Source organism: Poecilia reticulata, chromosome 4 (genome assembly GCF_904066995.2).
Source record: "Poecilia reticulata chromosome 4, P_reticulata-male-v2, whole genome shotgun sequence".
Lineage (NCBI taxonomy): Eukaryota > Metazoa > Chordata > Actinopteri > Cyprinodontiformes > Poeciliidae > Poecilia > Poecilia reticulata.
This window is the reverse complement of record NC_088833.1, coordinates 23,601,958-23,623,308: the sequence shown is the minus strand read 5'-3', so window position 1 is coordinate 23,623,308 and position 21,351 is coordinate 23,601,958. Positions and strand designations below refer to the sequence as shown.

General features: G+C 39.7%; 1 protein-coding gene across 3 annotated transcripts; it reads left to right on the top strand.

Annotated features, from left to right (window-relative positions):
• Positions 1–4,530: 4,530 nt before the first annotated feature.
• On the top strand, positions 4,531–19,898 carry il23r (interleukin 23 receptor). 3 transcript variants are annotated; one of them, XM_008407293.3, is made up of 18 exons: positions 4,531–5,221; positions 5,454–5,546; positions 5,637–5,727; positions 5,849–5,978; positions 7,047–7,228; positions 8,845–8,968; positions 9,049–9,209; positions 10,269–10,402; positions 10,496–10,685; positions 10,776–10,858; positions 11,458–11,653; positions 11,740–11,922; positions 12,921–13,019; positions 13,110–13,265; positions 17,095–17,235; positions 17,391–17,478; positions 18,604–18,694; positions 18,977–19,898. In XM_008407293.3, exons 3-18 carry the CDS (start codon positions 5,667–5,669, stop codon positions 19,568–19,570), a joined length of 2,613 nt encoding a protein of 870 aa, XP_008405515.1. In that variant the 5' UTR covers positions 4,531–5,221; positions 5,454–5,546; positions 5,637–5,666; the 3' UTR covers positions 19,571–19,898. The 3 variants fall into 3 exon arrangements, with proteins under 3 accessions (XP_008405515.1, XP_008405516.1, XP_008405514.1); XM_008407294.3 differs by having other exon boundaries at positions 5,403–5,546; positions 10,499–10,685; XM_008407292.3 differs by having other exon boundaries at positions 5,403–5,546.
• Positions 19,899–21,351: the final 1,453 nt, after the last annotated feature.

Below are 21,351 nucleotides of genomic sequence, written 5' to 3'. Positions count from 1 at the left end.
AAGCATTAAACATTATTTATTGAATCTAAAGTATTTAAGTTTGACCAACTCAATTCTACATTTAGCATCTTCTTTAATTTTATTTAGGTGTCTGTGTAACATATATCCCCTGACTTAATGCGCTTCACTATTTCAATTCCAAAATCAAATATTTGTGAGATTCTTTTCAGATTGGATGACAACATTCTTCGGCTTTTCTTGCACTTCAGCTGCTGCTCAAAACTATGGAAGACAATTTTATTACTCTAGTTTTTGAGCAGTTGCAGGATATGAATGAGAATCCAGATGTGCTGCCGCACAAAAGTTGGGCTTATTCACAAAAGCATAAAGAGAAAGCTTTAGTTTCGCTTTGTCTCTTTTTTCCCCTCCAGCAGACTGAAACTGTTGATATTTTGTACAAACAGGTGCTACCTGTCTGGTCTACCGCCAGATTTATATCACTCTGCACGTGCAGAACATAGTAAACCACTCATCTGCTGTGCAATCTCAAGCATAACCCCGACTTTCAAAAGCATTTTATGATATTAAAACTGGAAAATAAATGTTGACATTTGCCATTTTTGCATTGCAATCTGAAACAATTTATATATAATTAATATTAAAAATAAAATCACAATGCTTAGTTTCATTTTCAAACACAACCTACCTCATTTTAGATGATATTATGATAACAAAAAAACATTGTTTGTTGAGTTATTCTTGGACATTTTTTTCATATTTTTTGTCAGTATTTTTAAGGGTGGTAGGCAAACGAAATGCAATCTGTTAAGAACTTCAAGCAAGGTATTTTACTCCATAAAAAAGATGCTTGACTTGATGCGCTCTCAGGACAAGGCAGGAAAAGGTATGTTGACCTGACCCTGATTAGATCTGCAGAAAAGGATGTGGCAAACTCTTTCTTGCACCAGAATTACCACACAGCATGAGAACAGTACACGAGTTAATTGCTGTCGTTACCTCGAAATGTCTGTTTCAAATGGTGGAACATAAAGTAAAACCAAATGTTCACTTAGCAGTCTTAAATCTTCAATAGACCTGAAGAAACCAGCTGTTTAAAGTGAGTAACTGCTTTGTCCCAATTTAAATGCTGCTGAATAAAAATAGTTTCTGATACGGTTGCAAGCCTTTAAATGTGACTTAGAATGAAAAACAGATTGCATCACTTCACAAATCTCAAACTGATTTTATTCACGTCAGAGCAAAACTAAGAAATTGTTCCTGGTTTGCAACATAAATAGAAACATCTCAAAACAGATCGGGTGGGGTCAGACTGTTTGGTTGTGTCTTGCTAAAACATGCACAGGTTTTATACCTAAAAATACACCATGTCAATGGGATTAATTAAAATCACATGTGCACAATTCATTGTACTCTGCACAGATTCAAGACAACCTGGGCCAGATGCAGCACAACCTGACCGAGCCTCCTCCATGTTTCACTGCAGGGACAGCGTTCTTTCTTTGCTGCATTCTTGGTTCTGAACTTTTTTGTGTGCGGTGCGTTAAAGCTCCAGTTTTGTCTCGTCTGCCTAAAGGTCATTCTCATAGAAACTTTGGGGCAAATTCCAGTCTCGCTTTTTCATCCTTCAATGAAAGGAAGGATGGTGTCCTCCGTGGCTCAAACCAGGACGGCTGGTGAGATGTAGCACTGATGCACCTTGACCTTTGAGCTCACTTTTAACTTCTTTAGAGGTTGTTCTGGGCTCTTTGCTTGTCATTCATATTGTTCTTATGAATTTGTCATCTGCTTTCTTCCTGCAGCTGTGGCAGGGAGGTTGGCTAACGTTCGGTCTCTATTTATAGATGGTTTCACGGCCTTTACCTTTAATGTACTTGTCTCTAATTTTCTTTCTAAACTCTTGGCTCAAACTTTCTCCTTCCCTTCCTGTGTGGTCCATGTTGAGTGTGGCACACACCATATCAACAAACAGCACAGCAACTACTTATCAGCTTTTAAATAGGAAGACTGACTGACCACAACCTTGAAGACACATGTACTGCTAATTTAAAATGTCCCTATTCTCAATGTATTTTTTTTAATCTTCTCTAGAGGGGCCATCATTTTCACACAAGCCTGTTTCATTATTTTGTGTCTTTGAAATATTCTGTTGAGCCACAATTCAAAAGCGATGCTCAAGTTATTTCAGTGGGTACCAACAGTTTTGTCGACATGAGTCGTCACCTTATTAACTTCATTATTTAATTCAGATGTGTCGAAGCAGAGACACATAGAAAAATGACAAGACCTGAACTGAGACAGCTGCGTTAAACCATTTGTCATGTGTTTTATGAGCCAGTAAAACATGTTTTTTTATAGTCTGCAGTGCATCACCTTTAGAAAAAAAAATCGACATAGTTTTTAAAACTGTCATGATATAGTGACAGTTTCCTATGAAACAGATAACCTATGAGAAAATGGAGCTCCTTCTGCTTTCTCTCTCTGCTGCCGTCAGCAGAAACAGCTCCCGGTCAGAAAGGGAGAGTTTTTGAAATGGAAAGCATCTTCCATCCTGTCTTGGAGATTCACCGTTCAGCTTTGGCATGAAAGATGAAAGAATCAGAGTTAGGGGGAAAAACCTGATGATGGCAACATTAAGAGCAGAAGCACACTGATCATTGAGGTATTAGACTGCAATGTGTCATTTGCTTTTGGAAAATCTGTTGTTTTTTTTTTTCCTTCAAAACATAAAGGGGAATTTAATCAGTTTTTGACAATTTAGAGACAATTTATGGACCTCAAAAACACTGGGTGAATATATATATATATATATATATATATATATATATATATATATATATATATATATATATATATATATATATATATATATATATATATATATATATATATATATATCCACCCATCTACACCTTGTTTATCCTTGCAGGGTTTCAGATGGGCTGGTGCTAAACGTCAGCCAATCCATGAAAAACAGATATTTTGAAGGCATATTTATTCTCAGAATCACAATGTTAGGACTTGAACGGGTCATTTATAGACTCCCAAAAAACAAGACAAAATGACCATGAAATCAAGTTGTTTTAAAAAGAAATTCTGAGCAGAAGTGAGAATTAACATTTAGATTAGTAGGAAGGCAAACATCTTGACCATGAGACAGGAGAAGAGAGCTTCCAGTTGGTTCAGATCCTCTTTACTTTCCCTGAACCAACTTGACTTTCTGTTTCGAGTCCAGTCAGATGTGGCTTTTCTCTCTCTCTTAACTGGAAATGCCACCAACCGTTGGGCTCACAGCTGCTTTCTGCCCCTGCAGGGAAGTGACTCTGAAGCCTGAAGGCTGTTGGATGTTTGATTGTTTTTAACTCCCTGCAATTCAGAAAACATGAACATAACTAAAAGCAACACAAATGAATTTTAAAAGGCTAGATCAGACACATGTGCCGTCGGCTCTCTTGGGTCCAAACTTCTGGGTTTGTGTGTGTCTGCCGGTCGGTCCGACATTGTGCCTCGCTGACTTTTTACAGTTTTTACACTGACTCAGCAATGACATCAAACAGAAGTCGGATTAATGTTTTGCCATATATTTGAAAAGTACTTTTTTTGTAAAACTGTATTAAAGGAGATTGTTCAAGAAAAGGAAAGCAAGCACACCAAAGAAAGGTTCATAGCAGGGATGAGCACCGTGTTGCATTTAATCACCCAACATTTAGCCTGGCGGAAAAAAAGATTGTACATTTAAACTCTACTGAGTTAACACAGAGAGAGCTCAGAGGGATTAAAAAGGAAAAACCTATAAAAGTAACAAATGTTTGCACAAAAATACAGAGAAAACACAATAAGAAACAAGAGGAATCAATCCAGTATGGCAAGCTCTTACCAGCAATAATAAACTAATAAAAAAGTCCAGGAAAATAATCAGAAAACAAACTTGACAATTAAAGCAAAACCCGAACACTCATGAGAACAACAGCATTTGAACGATTTTAATGTGACCAAATTTGAAAGAGTACAAGTGTTCTGACTAATTTACAATTCACTGTATGCGTTTAAAGAAAAGGGGACATTGAGAAGGGTTTGTGGTGTTGTTGTCCACTGTCGAGAAATCTGGTATGAGTATGTGAGATCTGTCCAGGTATACGCAGAAAAATGGAATAAAGGCCTGAGAAATAACAGTATACCCTGAATAATGATTAAATGATGATTATAAGGGATAAAAGATTATAAAGCGATAGTATACAGGCCAATGAAGACCACATTGTCGTTTCAGTCTGCGGTTTGACATGTGAGGAAATTTTGAAATTAGACTGTAGAGCAGAGTCAATACAGTCAGGCTGAGTAGGAAGCTTGAGACACAATGTATCAAGCAACAATTTATATATATCAAGAGTAGCACATTCACATAATATTCACCCGGGTTTAACATTCTGCTCTTTCAACCCGATGCACTAATAGCAGCCCACAATTTTGAGGTCTGTTTTATCTTTATGAGCAGGCGTTCTGCTCAAATTCTGGGTTTTCCCTGCAAAGCCGTTGAGGTTAGAGGCGGAAAAAACTCGTAAAATTCACAAAAACAAGCTTAACTGAAAAAAAGAAAAGGCTCAAGACAGATACACCAGTTCAGCGACAAACTACAAACACCATCAAAGAGCAGAGCTGGAAAAGAAATGTGACATGTCAAGTGAAGCAAAGCAGTCAGCATGTAAGTATGACTTACCTCCCTTTTAGAAAAGGCAAAAAAAAATGTAATAGTTTTCTAATAGTTTTTAATTAAATATAAACACTCACTTGGCTCATGCTGATAAACCATTTTTCTTCTCAGGGCATCAGCACTTTTAGCATTCACTGTAGGAAACTCTGAAAACATTCGATGTTAGCAGAAAGCAGAGAAACCGGGTTGCATGCGGGAGCAGTGGTCAGCACATAACTACGAGCAGTAATCTGGATTTATCACTCAATAATCCGCTAACAGCAGCATGTTCACGAGAGCAGCTACTCTGGCGACGGTGACGCTTTACGTCAACTCAGCCTTTGTGGTGACGAAAAACAGGCAATTGAAGTAGGGCGCACAAGTACTGAGACAAATGTTCAAAGTTTCTGCTCTGGCAGAATACCACCAAACTAGGTCAATGGCCTCTTTAAGATGTGACTCTCTTGTTGCAAAGAACAGTCGAAGGAAGCGCGTGGAACAAAGCAGGTCGTGTTAAGACAAGCAGACTGGATGATGGCGTCTTGATAAGAAAAATGCTTAGAGGACGTAATTCTGGTGAGTTTTATCTTCTTTGGTGAAATAATTAACACAATTGGAAATAATTGCGCTTTCAGGATGACTTTGATATTCAAGTTATTACATCTTCGTACTGAATTTATTTGTGGTGATTTAGAATCACAATCCCGTTATTACAGCAGAATAATTATTATTTTTTTTGTTTGTTTTAATGTGGCAGGGTGGATGTGTCACAGCTGCTGTGACGCACTTATGAAAATGTTATCAACAGGAAAACCTGCAGTGAGATAGGAGAGACAATAAACCGCCCTTCCTCCTCATGTTGGAAAGATTGGTGCCTTATTTCTGGACACGGATGGATGAGGTACATTCATTTTCTTCACCTTCTTCACTCTTAAAGATCTAACCCAGGATTTTTAGTAATAGAATCTTTTTTTCCCTCAACACTGGATAGGGTCCTCCGCTTTCACAGAGATGAGCTGAGATGAATCTCTTGTTAGCCAGTTGGAGATGCATTATCGTGCTGTTTTGTTTTTCCATCAATGGTGAGTTGTTTGCCCATGTTACTCATAAAAGTCTTCTTTTTTAAAAAAAAAAAAAAACAACATGCAAAAAGCTGAGTCTTGTTTCTGAATTTTCACATGGTTCTTTTTTGTTCTTGCGCAGGCTGCCCTCTGCTCCCTGCAGGCTGTGTGGACGTCATTTCAGGCGGCTATGTGACAGCAGAGCCGGCCACTGTCCTGCTTATGGGTTCAAACCTGACCGTGTACTGCCACACCTTCAAATGTGAAAAGAGGTGAGCATATTTGCTTTGAAACTTTGATGAATGCAGAACATATGTGTTTTTGCAGTGGCAAATCTGGCAACAATGAGAGCCCCTACCTCTGCATCACCCATCCTGTGCCTCACAAAAAGGACTTTTTGGATGACCTGGCTGCATATTCAGCTTTTCAGGCTTCTCGCGATCAGGGATGGTCTTAGTGACAAGGAGAAACATTGTAAATAATTCTCAAAATGTGATTATAGCATCTCTGTTCACTGTTGAACAGTTAAAACCATGTCCAGATATTTTGAATTTTGAACTACGGATAATCAAATGCGATCAGATTTGATTATCCGTAGCTTTGGCATCACTTTGGCACGCCCAGAGTCAAGACACCAAGTTCAGCAAAGTTAGAGAGGCTTTAAATCAGACACCTACTTCAAGCATCTTCGTCGCCTAGGCTACACATCAGATACTAGCTTCGCTGTCATCAACCAGGCTTCCTTTGCATTGTTTTCACTGGACTTGCAAACAATCAATAGAAAATGTGTTTGAAATGTAATTTATTATGCCACAGTGGGAAAATTCAGGATTAGCAGCAGAACTAAAGCGTAGGGGTTCACACAAAGATGAAAAAAGAAAGTATTCAAAATGTATTAAAAAAACAAATAATAAAAAATAATAACATACTATTAAGGACATGATCATAACTTACTGTGCAGTTATCAAGTACTCTGATCCAAGGAAAGTGCAGTTGAGTAGGAAAATTTTCAATAACATATGTGTGTGTGTGTGTGTGTGTGTGTGTGTGTGTGTGTGTGTGTGTGTGTGTGTGTGTGTGTGTGTGTGTGCGTGTGTGTGTGTGTGTGTGTTGTGTGTGTGTGTGTGTGTGTGTTTGTGCATTAAAAGTCAACAGACTATTTACAATATAAGAAACTAACAGAGATGTGCAAAAAAAAACATCAAGGATATAAACATTCATTGAGTTTGTCTAACAGAGACTGTGAGGAAGGAGCTCCTACAGTGACGCAGCATTCTGCATTGTTTTTCTGAAATGATACCTTCAGATATATGAAACCGCCTTCTATTGTTGACTTTCAGGTCGAAGATGTACCTGGACCTGAATAAACAGACGGTGAATCTGTCGAAAAGAGTCAACTGCACCACAACGGCTTTCTATCTGCCCCGCGTGTGGAAGCCGCTTTCTAAGGTGGTCTGCAAGATGAAGAGCAGCCAGCTGTCTGCTCTGGAAATCATCTCTGGCCTGGATCTACGTCTCGGACGTACGTACACATTACCTCAACACGGGACAGGGCGGTTCGGGAAGGAGCCGTAGGAGAGGGGAGAAACTATTTTAATGTTCTCTCCCAGTGCAGTTAATGTACAAAAATATATCAGACTGATAATTTTATATTATTTAAAAATATGGTATTTTGTAGAGACAATAAAAAGCTTTTACTAAATGTTACAGGAATTGTTTAAATGTACCTTCAGCTAAATTTTGCACATTAAACAATACTAAATCAAGATACGGTTTTGTTGTTCCGCACTAAAGCGTATTGAGCCACCATATTGAGGAGCAATGAGTAATAAAGTCTGCGCTGTTCCATTTCAGAACCTGCATAATTGTCCTATATCACACTATACTTTGAAGTCATTGTGGCTGCTCAAAAATGATCATTTTATCAGCTTGTTTATATACACTCATGTTCAATAAATTAGAATAATGTTGTAAAGCTCATATATTTCACTATATGCATATCATTTTCAATTCAGAAAACACATTATCTGGAATCATTGCATGCACACTCATGTTTTCAAGACTTTATTTTTGTAAATTCTGATGATTTTTGGCTCAGAACACATGAAAACACAATCAGCATATTACATCCGACCATGAAGAAAGAAATGTGGATTTAATGGGAAGTATTGTTTTCAAAAAGGCATTTTGAATTTGACAAACAACTCCCATAGGAACACATATTTTAATTTATTGAATGCGATTGTATTAACCAGTCTGAAAGAACTGGGATATGCAGTTAAAATAACTCTTGCTAGAATCACATTTTAGTAACAGTTAATTGTTAACTTATTGCATTACTCAATAATTTTCTGGGCAATAGTTTTAAATCAGTCCCAACGGCTTTACATTTTTCTCATAAAATTGCAACACGCTTTGTTTTTCTTTGTTCTAAAATATTGAACCTGAAAGAGAACCTGAAAGATCTATAATCTTTCTCTCAGTTTTGCTGTGAGTTCAGCTATTACTGCTGTGAGAAATCACCTTTTTATTTCATATTTCATGGGTCACAGAAAATGACGCAGCAAAAAAAAAGAGTCTTAAATTGAGTTGAAAATGAGTAAAAAGGCAACTAAAGAAAAAAAAACATCAGTAATTTTGCATTGCACTGATAACTTTCACTTGTAAAATATAAGACCGCTTTAATCTAGTGCAGAGTTGTTACAGACGACCTCGTTTTGTCAGAGGATGATTCTCCTCCGTTTGAGGGAGTTGTTTCTCTCAACTGCTGCCTCGTGCTTGTTGAGGAGGAGGGATTGCTGCCAAGTCAGTAACTCAAATGCAGACAGCTTGGCTTCCCTTAGATAACTTTTCACCTTTTGGCACAATATGTTCAACTAAATTTGACCCCTGTGCGATGACCTGGACAGAGCTGAACATTTTCTACATCATCTGCTGCTCGATTAAAAGAGCGCTAGATCCATAAAACACAGTTGGGTGATCTTTCGTGGCTGCGGTGAAGCCACCACATCATGTTTGGATTGGAGGAATTTTTTTCTGAGTTCGGAGTTAAACTAATCTCACGAATTAGTCCTAAACATTTGTTCATGGTTCCAGATGATAAGAAACATTCTCCTGCTTTTTCATATATCACTACAGTTCCTCCTGACAAGCCTGCAAATATCAACTGTGAAACAACGAGGAGCTCCGACTTGGTAAACTGCTCTCTGGACAGAGGACGGGAAACATACGTCGACACATTCTACAACGTTTCAGTCCACAGGTATCGCGTTTTGCTTCCCATTTGTTTCTAAGTTAGCGTGTGCTTGCGGCCTAATTTTCCTTTCCTTTTTTTATTATCAGGGAGAATAAAAGCGTTTTAGATCTGATTTTGGATGGGGAGAAAATCAGCATACCACGAGGAATCTTAGAGGAAAACACTAAATACACGCTGACCGTCTCCGCCTACAACCGCTTTGGAGCGTCCCAGTCGGACGCGTTCGTCTTTTCTCTGGCAGACATAGGTACAACATTCATTCAATGAGAGTGCATTAACCTAGTTGTTCATTTGAATTAATTAGTCAGAATCATCGCAGTTTAAAGGCTGAGTCATATGTCGAGTGGTTAGTTCAATCAGTTGTTTTCTCCCCAGTCTGACTAATTTGACTTTCAGTAAAGTTTCTCTTTATGTAATATATGTCACAGGGGGGCAATTTCCTTTTTCTTTCTGCCACCTTCCCACTGCAGGCCTTGTTTGAACTTTTGCAAGTTCACCGACAGTAGCTGTTTAATAGATTACAGAGCTGATTCACACATCAGTGTGTTTTATTGGGATACTAGGCGTATGACACACTGACACAAAGTAGTGCAACATTGTGGAAAAAAAAAATCATGTGTTGGTTTTAAATCTTTTGACAAAAGAATATCTGAAAAATGTATTGCGCATTGGTATCTTTTAATCAAAAATCATAGAGAGAGTTTGAAGGTCAATCCCCAGGTTGGTTTTGGTCTGATCAAGGATCAATGACCTGCTGGAGGGTGAGCCTGCTCCTAGCTTCAAGTCTTCTGCAGGTTTCTCATAGCCTTACTTGTCTTTTTAGTATTTCATGGAAGCAAAAAAATATAAATTTTGGCCCTTCTTTCTCATATTTGCTGTTTCCCCTGAACAGCTTGTGGGAAAGCTGCAAATGAGGTCTTTGGTTCTAACAACGCTGCTTATTCATTCACTAATGTTATCTGACAAGCCTCTCGTAGAACATTCTGGATTTAAGCTGAGATTAAATCGCCCTCAGGTCCACTATATGCTAAACAGGTGGATCTGAAAACATTGTTTGTGCAGGATTATCTGGATAAAGGAGCAGAATAGAAACGTAATATCCCACTTTTCATAATTTTATTTGTGAAAACCATGAATTCCCTTTTCTAACAATTCAGAATTGTGCACTAATTTGCGTTGCTCTGTCACATGTTGAAGTTTGTGGTTGTAAAAGTTTAAGAGTTATCTGTATTTTCTTTTCTTTCATTTTTTTTCGCACATTTGCCTTCGCCTGTTCAATTTGCTTTATTGTTGTTATATATTCCAGTGATACCAGAAACCCCTCGTGTAGTTAAGGTGGAGTTCATGAATGACGCCACGTCGGCCGTGCTGCACTGGAAAACCTCTGAATCTTCTATGCGCCTCAGACCCCAAATCAGGCTGCGAGGAAACAACACCTGGGTAAAGCGGCGTCATGTCGACTTTGTAGTTTTTCTCGTTTTAAATCTCCTCGTGCAATAACCTAAAAAAAAAAACCATCCCGCTCTCTTCCAGCAGCAGAGAGCGGGAGCAGAGCTGAGCGAGGGTCTGATACGAGTGGAGAACCTAAAGCCTGAGACTGAATACGAGTTCCAAATCAAAACGTGTTCCTCCCCATCAGGACAGAGCACAAGCTTGAAACCCAGCCGGCGAGTTCTCTGCAGCAAATGGAGCCCGTCTGTGAGGAGGATGAGTCCTGAAAAAGGCAAGTATGAGATATTTGAAATCTCAAGGAGGGAAAGTGGTTCTTGTGTGACGCCTGGCAGAGAAACTTCATGTGACGTCTGTCCAACAGGTCCGTCTCAGCAGCTACATGTATGGAGAAGCTTAGGAGGCAAGGCCAAACACGGGCTGAGGAACGTTACCGTTTTCTGGAAGGTATTAATTTTTTCTGCTAGTAATCTTCCAAACATCCGTATAATTAGGCTACATGTTGGATTTTTTTATTTTTAAGTTATTTTTTGATTGTTAGACTCAATATTCAAATTTTCCTCCTGTAATAGTTGGGAAGGTGGAAGTATGTGTTTCCCTTGCATTAATAATTTGACCTCCATGTTTGTTCATGCTCCACTTGACGCGAACCAGAAATAAATAAGTTAATGAAAGATTAGTTAACCTTTTTCCTTCAGTCTTAGATGTGTGTAATCTTTTAGGCTTCTAAAAATTGTATTTAATTTTTTCAAAATTTGTCATATTTTCAAACTAACTGTTTTACTTCAAGACAAAAATTGCAACTTGGTGTGTGGGGGGAAAAAATGTTTTTATGATTACTTTTCTGGTCTGTAATTAAGATTTCACCTCCATGTTTTAGCTGTGATACTTCAGTAACACAAAAAATTGCATAATTACTTGGTTTTGTATGTCAAATCTTGCTACAGCTGGGTTTTGGGCAGTGTTTAAGCACCATAATAACAAAAAAAGACAGAATTAAATCAATACAAATCCTGGAATAAATAGGTAAATAACATTTTTCCCAGCCTCCACCTGTGAAGGATTACAGTGGTGACTTGCTGCGATACAGCATCGTCCTGGAGGATGGCCGCGAGGAGATTTGTCCCGCCGCTTCCAGCCAGTGTTCAGTTCAGGCACCAGTGGCGGTTCTTGGACTGAACGTCAGTGCGGTGACCTCCAGCGGGGCGTCTCCACCGGCTTTTGTAGATCTCAGACATTCAGGTGCAATAAAGTCACACAGAAGGGACTGAAATATTTCTAATATTTTACGTTTCTGTGGTAATCACTAAAATGTCTCGACCATTTAGGTGCTTCTGAATCTTTCTTTGTAAAGTTGGCTCCCGGTGCAGACGGCAGCGCTGCTCGTGTCTCCTGGTCTACGACGGTTCAGAAAGATTTTCTGTACTTTGTAGTGGAATGGGAAAGTATGCCTGCAGCGGGGCTGCAGTGGAAAAAGGTGCTTAAAGACCTAAAAGACACAACAATCACAGGTATAGTCATTCACACACATGAATTTATTTATTTCTAAAATAAGACAAATGTATCTTTTTATGAATATTCTGGATATGCTTCTTCACCTCCAAATACCTTAAGTTGGGCAAAGTGAAAATAAGTTAATAAGGAAATATTCCTGTAAAATCATAAAGTCTTCCACCAGTTGCTCTTGTGGAGACATTTTTTAAAATATTTTCCTTCATACCTTAACTGCTCTTGTATTTGTCTGAAATTAGATTTATATTAACCATTAAAAATAAACTCAGAGGATAATGTGCAACTAAAATGAGGAGGCTGCCTTTTTGACTCAACATAAACTTCAACTCAAACAAAGACAATGTATAACTTCTTCTCTGAAGTAAAACAGGAAAATATAAGCAAGGGTAAACACTTGAAGCAAATACTTTTAGATTAATGAACAGTATAATAAGAAGGAAGAAGGGCTGCCTATGGGGCGGTTGACAACACTGTTGTCCTGCAGCAAGAAGGTCCTGGGTTCAAGTTTGAGGTGGTTTTCTTTCATGAAAGTTTAAAATAACTTGGATTAGAATGAGAAAAGAAATTGTTGACCAGACAACGCTTATATATGTGTGTGTGTGCGTGTGTGTGTGTGTGTGTGTGGGTGTGTGTGTGTGTGTGTGTGTGTGTGTGTGTGTGTGTGTGTGTTACTGTCATTTCTTAATCTTCACATTACCTCTACCTATCATTACAATTATGCTGTTGTTTTTCGTTGTGCCGTGCCACCGTAAGACATCTAACCACACTTTTCGAGAACTTTCTAGCTTAACTCAGCAGATCACATTGTGGTTTTTAAAAGCGGTCAAACAGCGCCCTCTTGTGGCCGTTGTTCGGTACAATTATTTTTCGGTCTTTTTTCATTCATTAATCACACGTATAGAAAGCACAATATGTCACACCCACAAGCCAGAAATAGTGAAGTACGCTACCTGCTTTCAGAATACAGAGCGGGTTTCATCTTCACACTCTGTTTCAGGTTTAATGGCGGGTGTGAGGTACAACGTGTCTTTGTATGCTGTGACCACCAGAGGCGTCAGTGCTCCAACATCCACACTGATCTACTCCAGAGAACAGAGTAAAGCAGACAGCTTTTCTGCTTTATTTTATTTTTTACAGTCTGCACCAACCATTCTCTCATTATTGTGTCCATGCTTGTTTGCTTCAGAGCCACTTTCAGCTCCCGTGCTCCATGTTCTGACCCGTGAGGCCAGACGAATCCTGGTCCGGTGGGACGAGCTGCCCCAGGACCAACAGAGAGGCTTCATCTCAAAGTACACCGTCTACTTGCAGACACTGGACTCCAGCAGCACAGAACTCAACGGTGAGCACTTAGGAAGAATATAAACATACAAACAAACCCATCATGAGAACTTGTCAAAGATTGTGGGAAGATTAAATAGAGAAAAATACAGGACGGTTCTGGAAGAAAAGTTGAGTAAAAGACTTGAGATTGGGGTTGAAGGTCACCTCAAACATACAGCCAGAGCTCAAAGCACATCCATGTGTTAAAATGACCTAACCAAAGTCCAGACCTAAATCCAGCTGAGGCTCTGTGAAGATTTTAACATTTTCAATCCAATCTGACTGCGTCAGAGCTATTTTACGAGGGACTTGGTGTTTTTGAAACCATATAGCTCTAACAAACCTCTCCTTTGAGCTTGTTCAACATGGCACACTTGCATGTTGATCTGTGCTTCTTTAAGAATCTTACAACCACAAGTCTTTTCTTCCTTCCTTACTCACTTTTGCTACGTGCTTGTTTCATCCGGCCTTTCTGTTTACAGTAAAAAAAAAAGCAAGCTGTAACCTAGTATACTGTAGATTCCTTGATTATTTACAGATTGTCTGAACAGGATAATGTTCTGACGAGTTATTTTGATTCAATGACTTCCTCTATGCTCTGTGTTATCAAGTCTCTGTATAGACCTGAGACTTCCTCTCACATGTCTACACGGCAGTTTTTTCATCTTGTTCGGTTTACTGCCGGCTGCATGTTTTTAAGTCTTCTTAATCTCTCGCGTCCTTTATTTGCAGTGTTGCCTCTTTGCTTTCCAAAGCAGACATATTGTTATGTAGCATTAAAAACGCAGAAGCTTTCAACGGGGTTCCTGCAAGGCTGTCAAATTGAAAATGTTTCCAGACTCAATTTTCAGAGTAGTCAGAATTTTTATTTATTTTTTTTTTTTATTTCATCATACACCCTAATTTTTTTTTTTTTTTTTAACTCATCCAGACCTGAAATACTGAAATAAAATACTATACTTTTCTATACTGGGTTTTCATGGCCAAGCAGCTGCATCCATATTCTACCTGACTAAATGCAAATCGTCATGTAAGGTGTACCAGTCGATTCTAGAGCAGAGTGGTAATGGCGATCCAATGGATGAGTGTGGATTTAGCTGTTGCCAGGGTAACGTCACTTGCTTCACTGCATTGTCTCAGATGTGAAGATTTGAGGTAAGTAGGGTGATTGTCAGCTTTTTCAGGAATTGGGCTTGGCCCCTGTAGTTCCAGTCGAAGGAAATCTTAATGCTTCAACGTACCTTGACATTCATTTGGTGTGAATTAAAGCGGAGACCGCAAGCTTGGACATCTCATCCAACATCAGTGTCTGACCCCACAAATGCAATTCTGGAACAAAAGATCAAAAAATGACCAAAAACACATAAAAGTGGGAGAGAAAGCACATGGGGACCGGCATATAAAACCCTGGTGATTACAAATAAGTCTTTAAATCAAATTCACATCTGTATGAATACTTGTGGCAATATAGTGTAAGTTAATGATTACTCTCAAGTGCTCTGCATGACCAGACTTCTAGTGGGAGCTACAAGATTACACAATTAAAGTATGAAGGAAATAATGCATACATTGTTAAGGTATTATACTCTAAAGTAGCATAGTAAAAGCAGTAGTTTATTGTACTAAAATTGGAAATTGAAAGGATAAACAAATGGCTAAAATGTTGTAATGAAGATAGATTCTTTAAATACATACTAAGGAGTTTGAGCATGTTTAAACCGCTGCTATACTTCATCCTGCAGTCTGGAGAAAGTCATTTAATGACTTTGAGGAAAAGAAAATCCTTTTTCCAAAACAGCAACAACAACTTGATCATATCTGACCTTGAAATTAAGTGGCACCTCTCATTCACAATAAAGCTCGATGTTGATTTGAAAGTGTGGAAGGAAACACAACTTTGCAGTGAGTTTCCTGTTCTTGCTCATCACCGCTTCAGCCTGCCCTTGCCCTCCTGTCACAGCAACTTTTTTGTGCGTGTCGTGTGTGTCCTTGTACTTCACCTTGGTCTCGAGCAAAGGCAAACTCTAACACCTGTGTTCACAGGTGTGGTAAATTATACATGCAGCAGTATGTTGTGTTGTGTCTCGGCACAAACCACACTTACATAATGGAAAGCGTGCAAGTGGCAATCCATTGATATTCCCCTCCCTCGAAGTTTCAGTGCATCAGCAGGGTATTTTTCGCTCAGGCTTCCCGTAACGAAAAGAAATTCAGACGTTGAGCTCAAATTATTATTTCTCTGTTATTGCTAATCACTATTCCAAAGAGCAAAAAAAAACACACACATAGCAACCTAACATCAAAGCCAGCTTCTGCTCACAAAAACAGTGAGATTCAGTGTTTTTGCCATTTGAAGAAGATGTTCAGTAGTCAAGGAACTGGAGCCAAACACGAGTTGATGCCGCTTTAGCAGCATCTTTAGAGGTTTCTCGAACTCGTTCTGACCGCTAAACAGGAAGCCGTGTGGCTTCATGCACATGTGTTAGAAGAGGCTGTTACCAGCTAGCCTGCCTTTATCGCTATTTGTGGAACCTGACTATGAGAGCTCCTCAGAGCTTGTACCTTTTCCTCTTTCTAAAGTGTCATGTGCTCACTGACTGATCTGTGTTGTCTTTTTCACTGTTAGTCTGGCTGAGGTTTTTTGCACAAAATGATTCTGGTGTACTCTGCTATTTATCTCCTTCTGAATGTCATTTGCAGGTTTTTCTTTTGCCCGGTTTATTTTAACTTGAACATGTGTAAATAATCTTTTAAATGGCATCATTATGCACACATTGTTTGGTTTCTGCATCCAGGCATGGGGCATGATGATTAGTTACAACAAATGCATTATCATATCTATTAAGGTTAACTGTTACTTTTGCTTTAATTTGTTTTGTCTTCAAATGCAATAAAGCAAAGTTTCATGAAGTTAGCATTTGGTTTTTTTTGGACTTCCAAGTTGCATCCAGTTCTTAAAGGTAACTTTGACTTTTGGCTGGGTGTAAGAACAGAAACTGGTTTAGTCAGTATGCAGAACTGTGCGGCTTCCTAAGCCTACAGTCTGTGGGTCAGTATTGACTGCAAATGTTCATCTCCTACACTTCATGTGAGTTTCAGAATGAGTCTCTGACGTCAAACAGAATACACTCAGTAGCAGAGGGTAAATACTATACCGACCGCTGACTTTGCCATGCAAAAAGTGTTTGTGTATTTTCAACTTTTGTAGATTTTGTCATGCAAAAAACACTTATTGCCGTAGTTACAGCCGTGAGTCTTTTGGGGCTTTGTTCGTCTAGAAAACAGAACATTTGCCCATTCTATTGATAAAACAGCTTAGTGAGTTTGCATAAGAGCATCTGTGAGACTAAATTTCTAATTTGACTTTGACTGGTCCATGAGTAACCTATGCCAGAGGTGTCCAGAGTTGTCCTGCATGATTTTGTTCTCTCCCTGGTCCAACACATCTGAATCAAGCGATGGTTCATTAGGAGGCCTCTGCAGAACATCGAGAGAGAGCTGACACATGCAAGGCACTGGCCCTTGAAGACCGACTGTGGACACCCCTAACCTATGCTCCCTCATCTAACCCAAAGTTTGCAAACAATGTGTCATTTTCTTTTTCTTTTGTGACAATTTTGCACTGTTTCAAGATGGCATGCAGCACAATACAAAAGCCTGTGAGTTGAATACTCCTCAAACGCTCCACGTCAATATTCTCAAGGCTGATACACACTGGGCTCTGCTCTAGGCTGAGCTGTTTTTTGTGGCTAACTGTAGTGGTTTAAGTTGAGCAATCAAGCAAGAAACTCTTTAGATTCTGCAGGGTCGGGGTAAAAAAAATCTAACTGTTGTTTTCTTCTGCACAGTGACAGTGTCTGGATCTGGCCAAAGACAGATGTGGCTGGACTGTCCAGAAGGAACGTTGTCCCTTCAGCTGACCACATCAAACTCAGCAGGAGAAGGGCCTCGAGGGAGACAGACCTTATCTAAGCCTCCAGCTCCAGCCGGTCAATAAATTTTCTCCTTCTTAAATTGCAAAATATCACCATATATGAAACTTTTACATGTGTATAGTCTTAATTTCACCTGATCAGTATGAAAAAATAAGGTTCTGAGTCCAGGATTCATCCAAATAATGACTTTTTCTTCGTATCTCTTGCAGTGGGGCTGGTGATTGTGATCGTGTTCATCATTACAATCTCCATAGCCTTTGTGGCCAACCTGATGTGCTGGAGCTGTGTGAGGAAACGGTAATTTTGACTAAAAGCGCTACCTCTTCCACAGAAAGCCTCAGTCGTTTTACTAGACAAACTCGTTGTTGTTTTTTCTTCGGCTCGGTGTCCTGCAGCTCGAACGTTCATAAGTTTTGTTTTACGAGTAAAAGGGATGGAGGTCCCTGTGGTTAATTTTTAGTGAAAAACCACACCGCAACATGAGTAAAAACCCACTTGGTTGTTGTGAACAGAAACCTAAACCTCATTCTGATGTTGCTATTTGGCTATCTGCATCGTTAGTCATGACATTAGCATCTATGTGTGTTTCTTTGCACAAGCGTTGATTCCACTTGCACTTATAACCACACATCGTCACGTCACAACCACAAACCTCCATCTGTTTTAATGGGATTTCATGAATTTAAACCGACTCAAAATATTAGGCCCGAAATACGAAAAGCGCATTCTTGTGGATTCTTTTTTTTTTTTTGTAAATAGTTCCAATCTCAGTCAGATTGGAAGGACAGCATAACGCAAATATCGTTTTCAAATACACAGATTCTCATTAGGCTTACGGTATGAGCTTTAACTAGGCCATTCTAACACATGAACAAGCCTCGAGCTGAACTGCAACACAGGACAGATGAGCACGCAAACGCACATGATCGAGACCTAAAGACAACTTAGAGTGGCTGTTTCAGCTAACATGCACGGTTTGGACTGGAGTACCCAGAGAGAATCCACGTACGTGCAGTGAGAACATGAAAACGCCGTGCAGAAAGAACCCAGAACCTTCTCACAGCAAGACAACAGTGATCTATGCAGCTCCTTCAGCGTCACCAGGAACCTTTTTTATTTAAGGGTAGGAGAGTAAAAGAGAGTTGCACAGCAGTGTTCAGATATTATTTGTACAAAATGCTGAAAGCATGCACAATTTGCTTCCTCTTCACAATTTTCCACTGTAGTCTATGTCGACCTTTAAAATTTAATTCTAACAAAATAATTGTATGTGGCCGACATGTGACAAAATGTGAAAATGCTTGTGGTTTGAGCACGTTTTGCAATAATCTGTGTTTGTCTTTGTCAATTCAGACCAATAAAACAAAGTTATACAACTTTGTGTGTCCAAAAAAGTAAATCTTATTTCTTCTTTTGTTGTAGGATCAAACAGAAATGTATAGCTTGGGGACCTGAGTGGCTCGTGAACAACTTGCCCAAACCAGGACACAGCAACGCCATCAGACTGCTGGAGGTAATCAACTCTCAATGTAGTATTACCTACACTGAGTAAAACAGAGTGCCTGCTGTCCAAAACAACTACAACAGCTGCAAATTCGTGCCATTTAAGGATGGTTCTAATATTAAACCTGTAGAAACATTGCTACAGGAAGTGAAACCATTACTAATGGTCTCTTTTGCTCTTCTAGATCTAAATGAACAAAAAATACGCATTCGTCCAACAAACATGTTTGCCTTGTAGTGATCACTCAATATTTTTTCTGCTGGTTAATTCCTACTGTGTTCTTTTCTTTAGGACGACAGAAGTGAGCCTCTCTTCTCCTCCACCGACAGTGACCCGACCCTTTCTCCGATCCTCGTGGTCTCCCAGGAGGAGAGGGACGAAGCGTACCCCACTATCCACGTCGAAGAGTCCCCGGACGGAGCCGAGCAGGCGAAGTCGCTCCACAGAACCGTTCTGGTTGAACACACTGGCTACAAGCCGCAGATTGCTACGCTGGTCCCGCTTGACGAGGAGGTCAGAGAGGAGCAACGGGAAGATCCAGAAATCACAGAGGAAGACAGGCTTTTGGTTGGATTTGAAGGATTTCTGGGAGGCTTCCTGTCCAACATGGATCGCTCTAGTTCGCCTCATCTGGTCACTCTCGGCTCCACCGGGGATCTTTTGTGGCCTAAAACTGTTGAAACGTCTATCTGGAAAGGAGTCTGCTTGCAAGAGATGACCAGAGCGGAGGAAGACATGGAGAACAATGTTTCCTCTCTGGATTTGCAGCAGGATCAGAGAGAGGCTCTCGATTCAGACGATACCTGCTCCTCTCCGTTTTCAGCTCACACCTTCCTGAACGGTGGCTACTTCCCACAGGTGGCTTCCCTTGACGTTGACACTTGACACGCCAGGGTGGCAGCGATGTTGGAGGGACAAGAACTGCACTTTTAAGGCTAATTTTGAGAAAGCATTACAAAAGCACACATTTTAATCATCGTACCAATAAACCCCCCGTATCGTGGTTGCTGATTGTATTTAAATGTTGTTTTTACCGTGGAAGCGAGTGTGTAAGAGGTTTTAAGGGATGCACTCTCAGGTGAGAGTCTGCTGATCTTTGTGGATGGATGTTCTGTCAACCTCTGCTACCTGTCTGAATAAATGAACAAAAATGATGATTGAATTTGAAACTTTACTCCCCTAAATGCAAATACAGGTCAGTGGTGTAAAAATATGTTGACCTCCCTTCGTGATTTCCTGTTTGTGCATGCTTGTCACAGTTAAGTGTTTCAGAACATCAAACCAATTTAAATATTAGTCAAAGATAACACAAGATGTCCATTATTAAGAGTTGAAATAAATCAAGCCTACATGGCCATGTGTGAAAAAGTGATTGCCTCCTAAACTTGGTTGCACCAGCTAAAACAACAACAAACAAACATTTCCAATAACTTGCAGTGAGTCTTTTACAGCTTTGGAGAAATTTTGAGCCACTTGTCTTTACAGATTTGTTCTAATTCAGTCATATTGGAGAAGTTTCCAGCATAAAATTTTCAAGGTTGTTCCGCAGCCTCTCAATAGGGCTTTGACTAGGCAACTCCACAGACTCAATTTAGTTTTTCTTCATCAATCTGAGGAGGGACTTTTCAGGTGTATTTTGAATCATTTTTCTTCTGCAGAACCCAAGTTCGTTTCATTGATCACTAAACACAGGGGCCACCAGGGGACACACACGTACGCGCACACACACACACAGAGGTCACACCCCAGTGGTCAGGAACAGACGATCGGACGTTCTCCTTCAGGATGTTTAGGTAGTCGGCAGTATTCATTGTTCCGTTCGTCACAGCAAGTCTTCCAGCTCCATGTTTTACTGTTCGTATGGTGTCCTTTATCTGAAATGCTGTGTTAGTTTTACACCAGATGTAACGAGATACACAACTTGCAAAGAGTTCAACTTTTGTCTTGTCGGTCCACAGAATGTTTTCCCAGAAGTCTTAGAAATCATGAAGATGTGTTCAGGAAAAAACTAAGATGAGCCTTGCAAGCAGTGGTTTTAGTCTTGGAACTCTACCAAGATAATCTCTTATGGTGAAGGCATGACCTTTGACTAAAGCAAGTGAGGCCTGCAGTTCTTTGGATTTTGTGGGGTCTTTTGTGACCTTTTGGATGAGTCATTGATGTGCTCTTGGGGTAATTTTGTTCGGCCAGAGACTCCTAGGAAGGTTTACCAATGTTGCATTTTTTTTTTTTTACCATTTCTGGCTAACGGTTCTCACTGTTGTTTGCTGGAGAACCAAAGCTTTGGAATCCCAAAACTTTAGGAACAACTTTGTAACTTTTCCAAACTGGTAAATCTCAATTGATTTCTCTGGATCTCAGCATGATGTCTAGTTTTTGCAGGATCTTTTGGCGTCCCTCACATTGCCAGGCAGGTCATATTCAACTGAGGTGTTGATTGAGAACTGGTGTGGCAGCAATAGGTCCACGTTTGACTATAGAGACAGTGAACTCAGGGGTGATAAACCACAGCTAAGTAACAGTGCAGAAAGTAACGTTTTCACACAGTGCTATGTAGGTTTGGATTTTTTTTTCACCCATAATAATGAGCATCTTCATTTAAAAACTACATTTTGTGTTTATTTGTCTTTCGCTAACATTTCAATGTATTTGATGTTGATATCCTA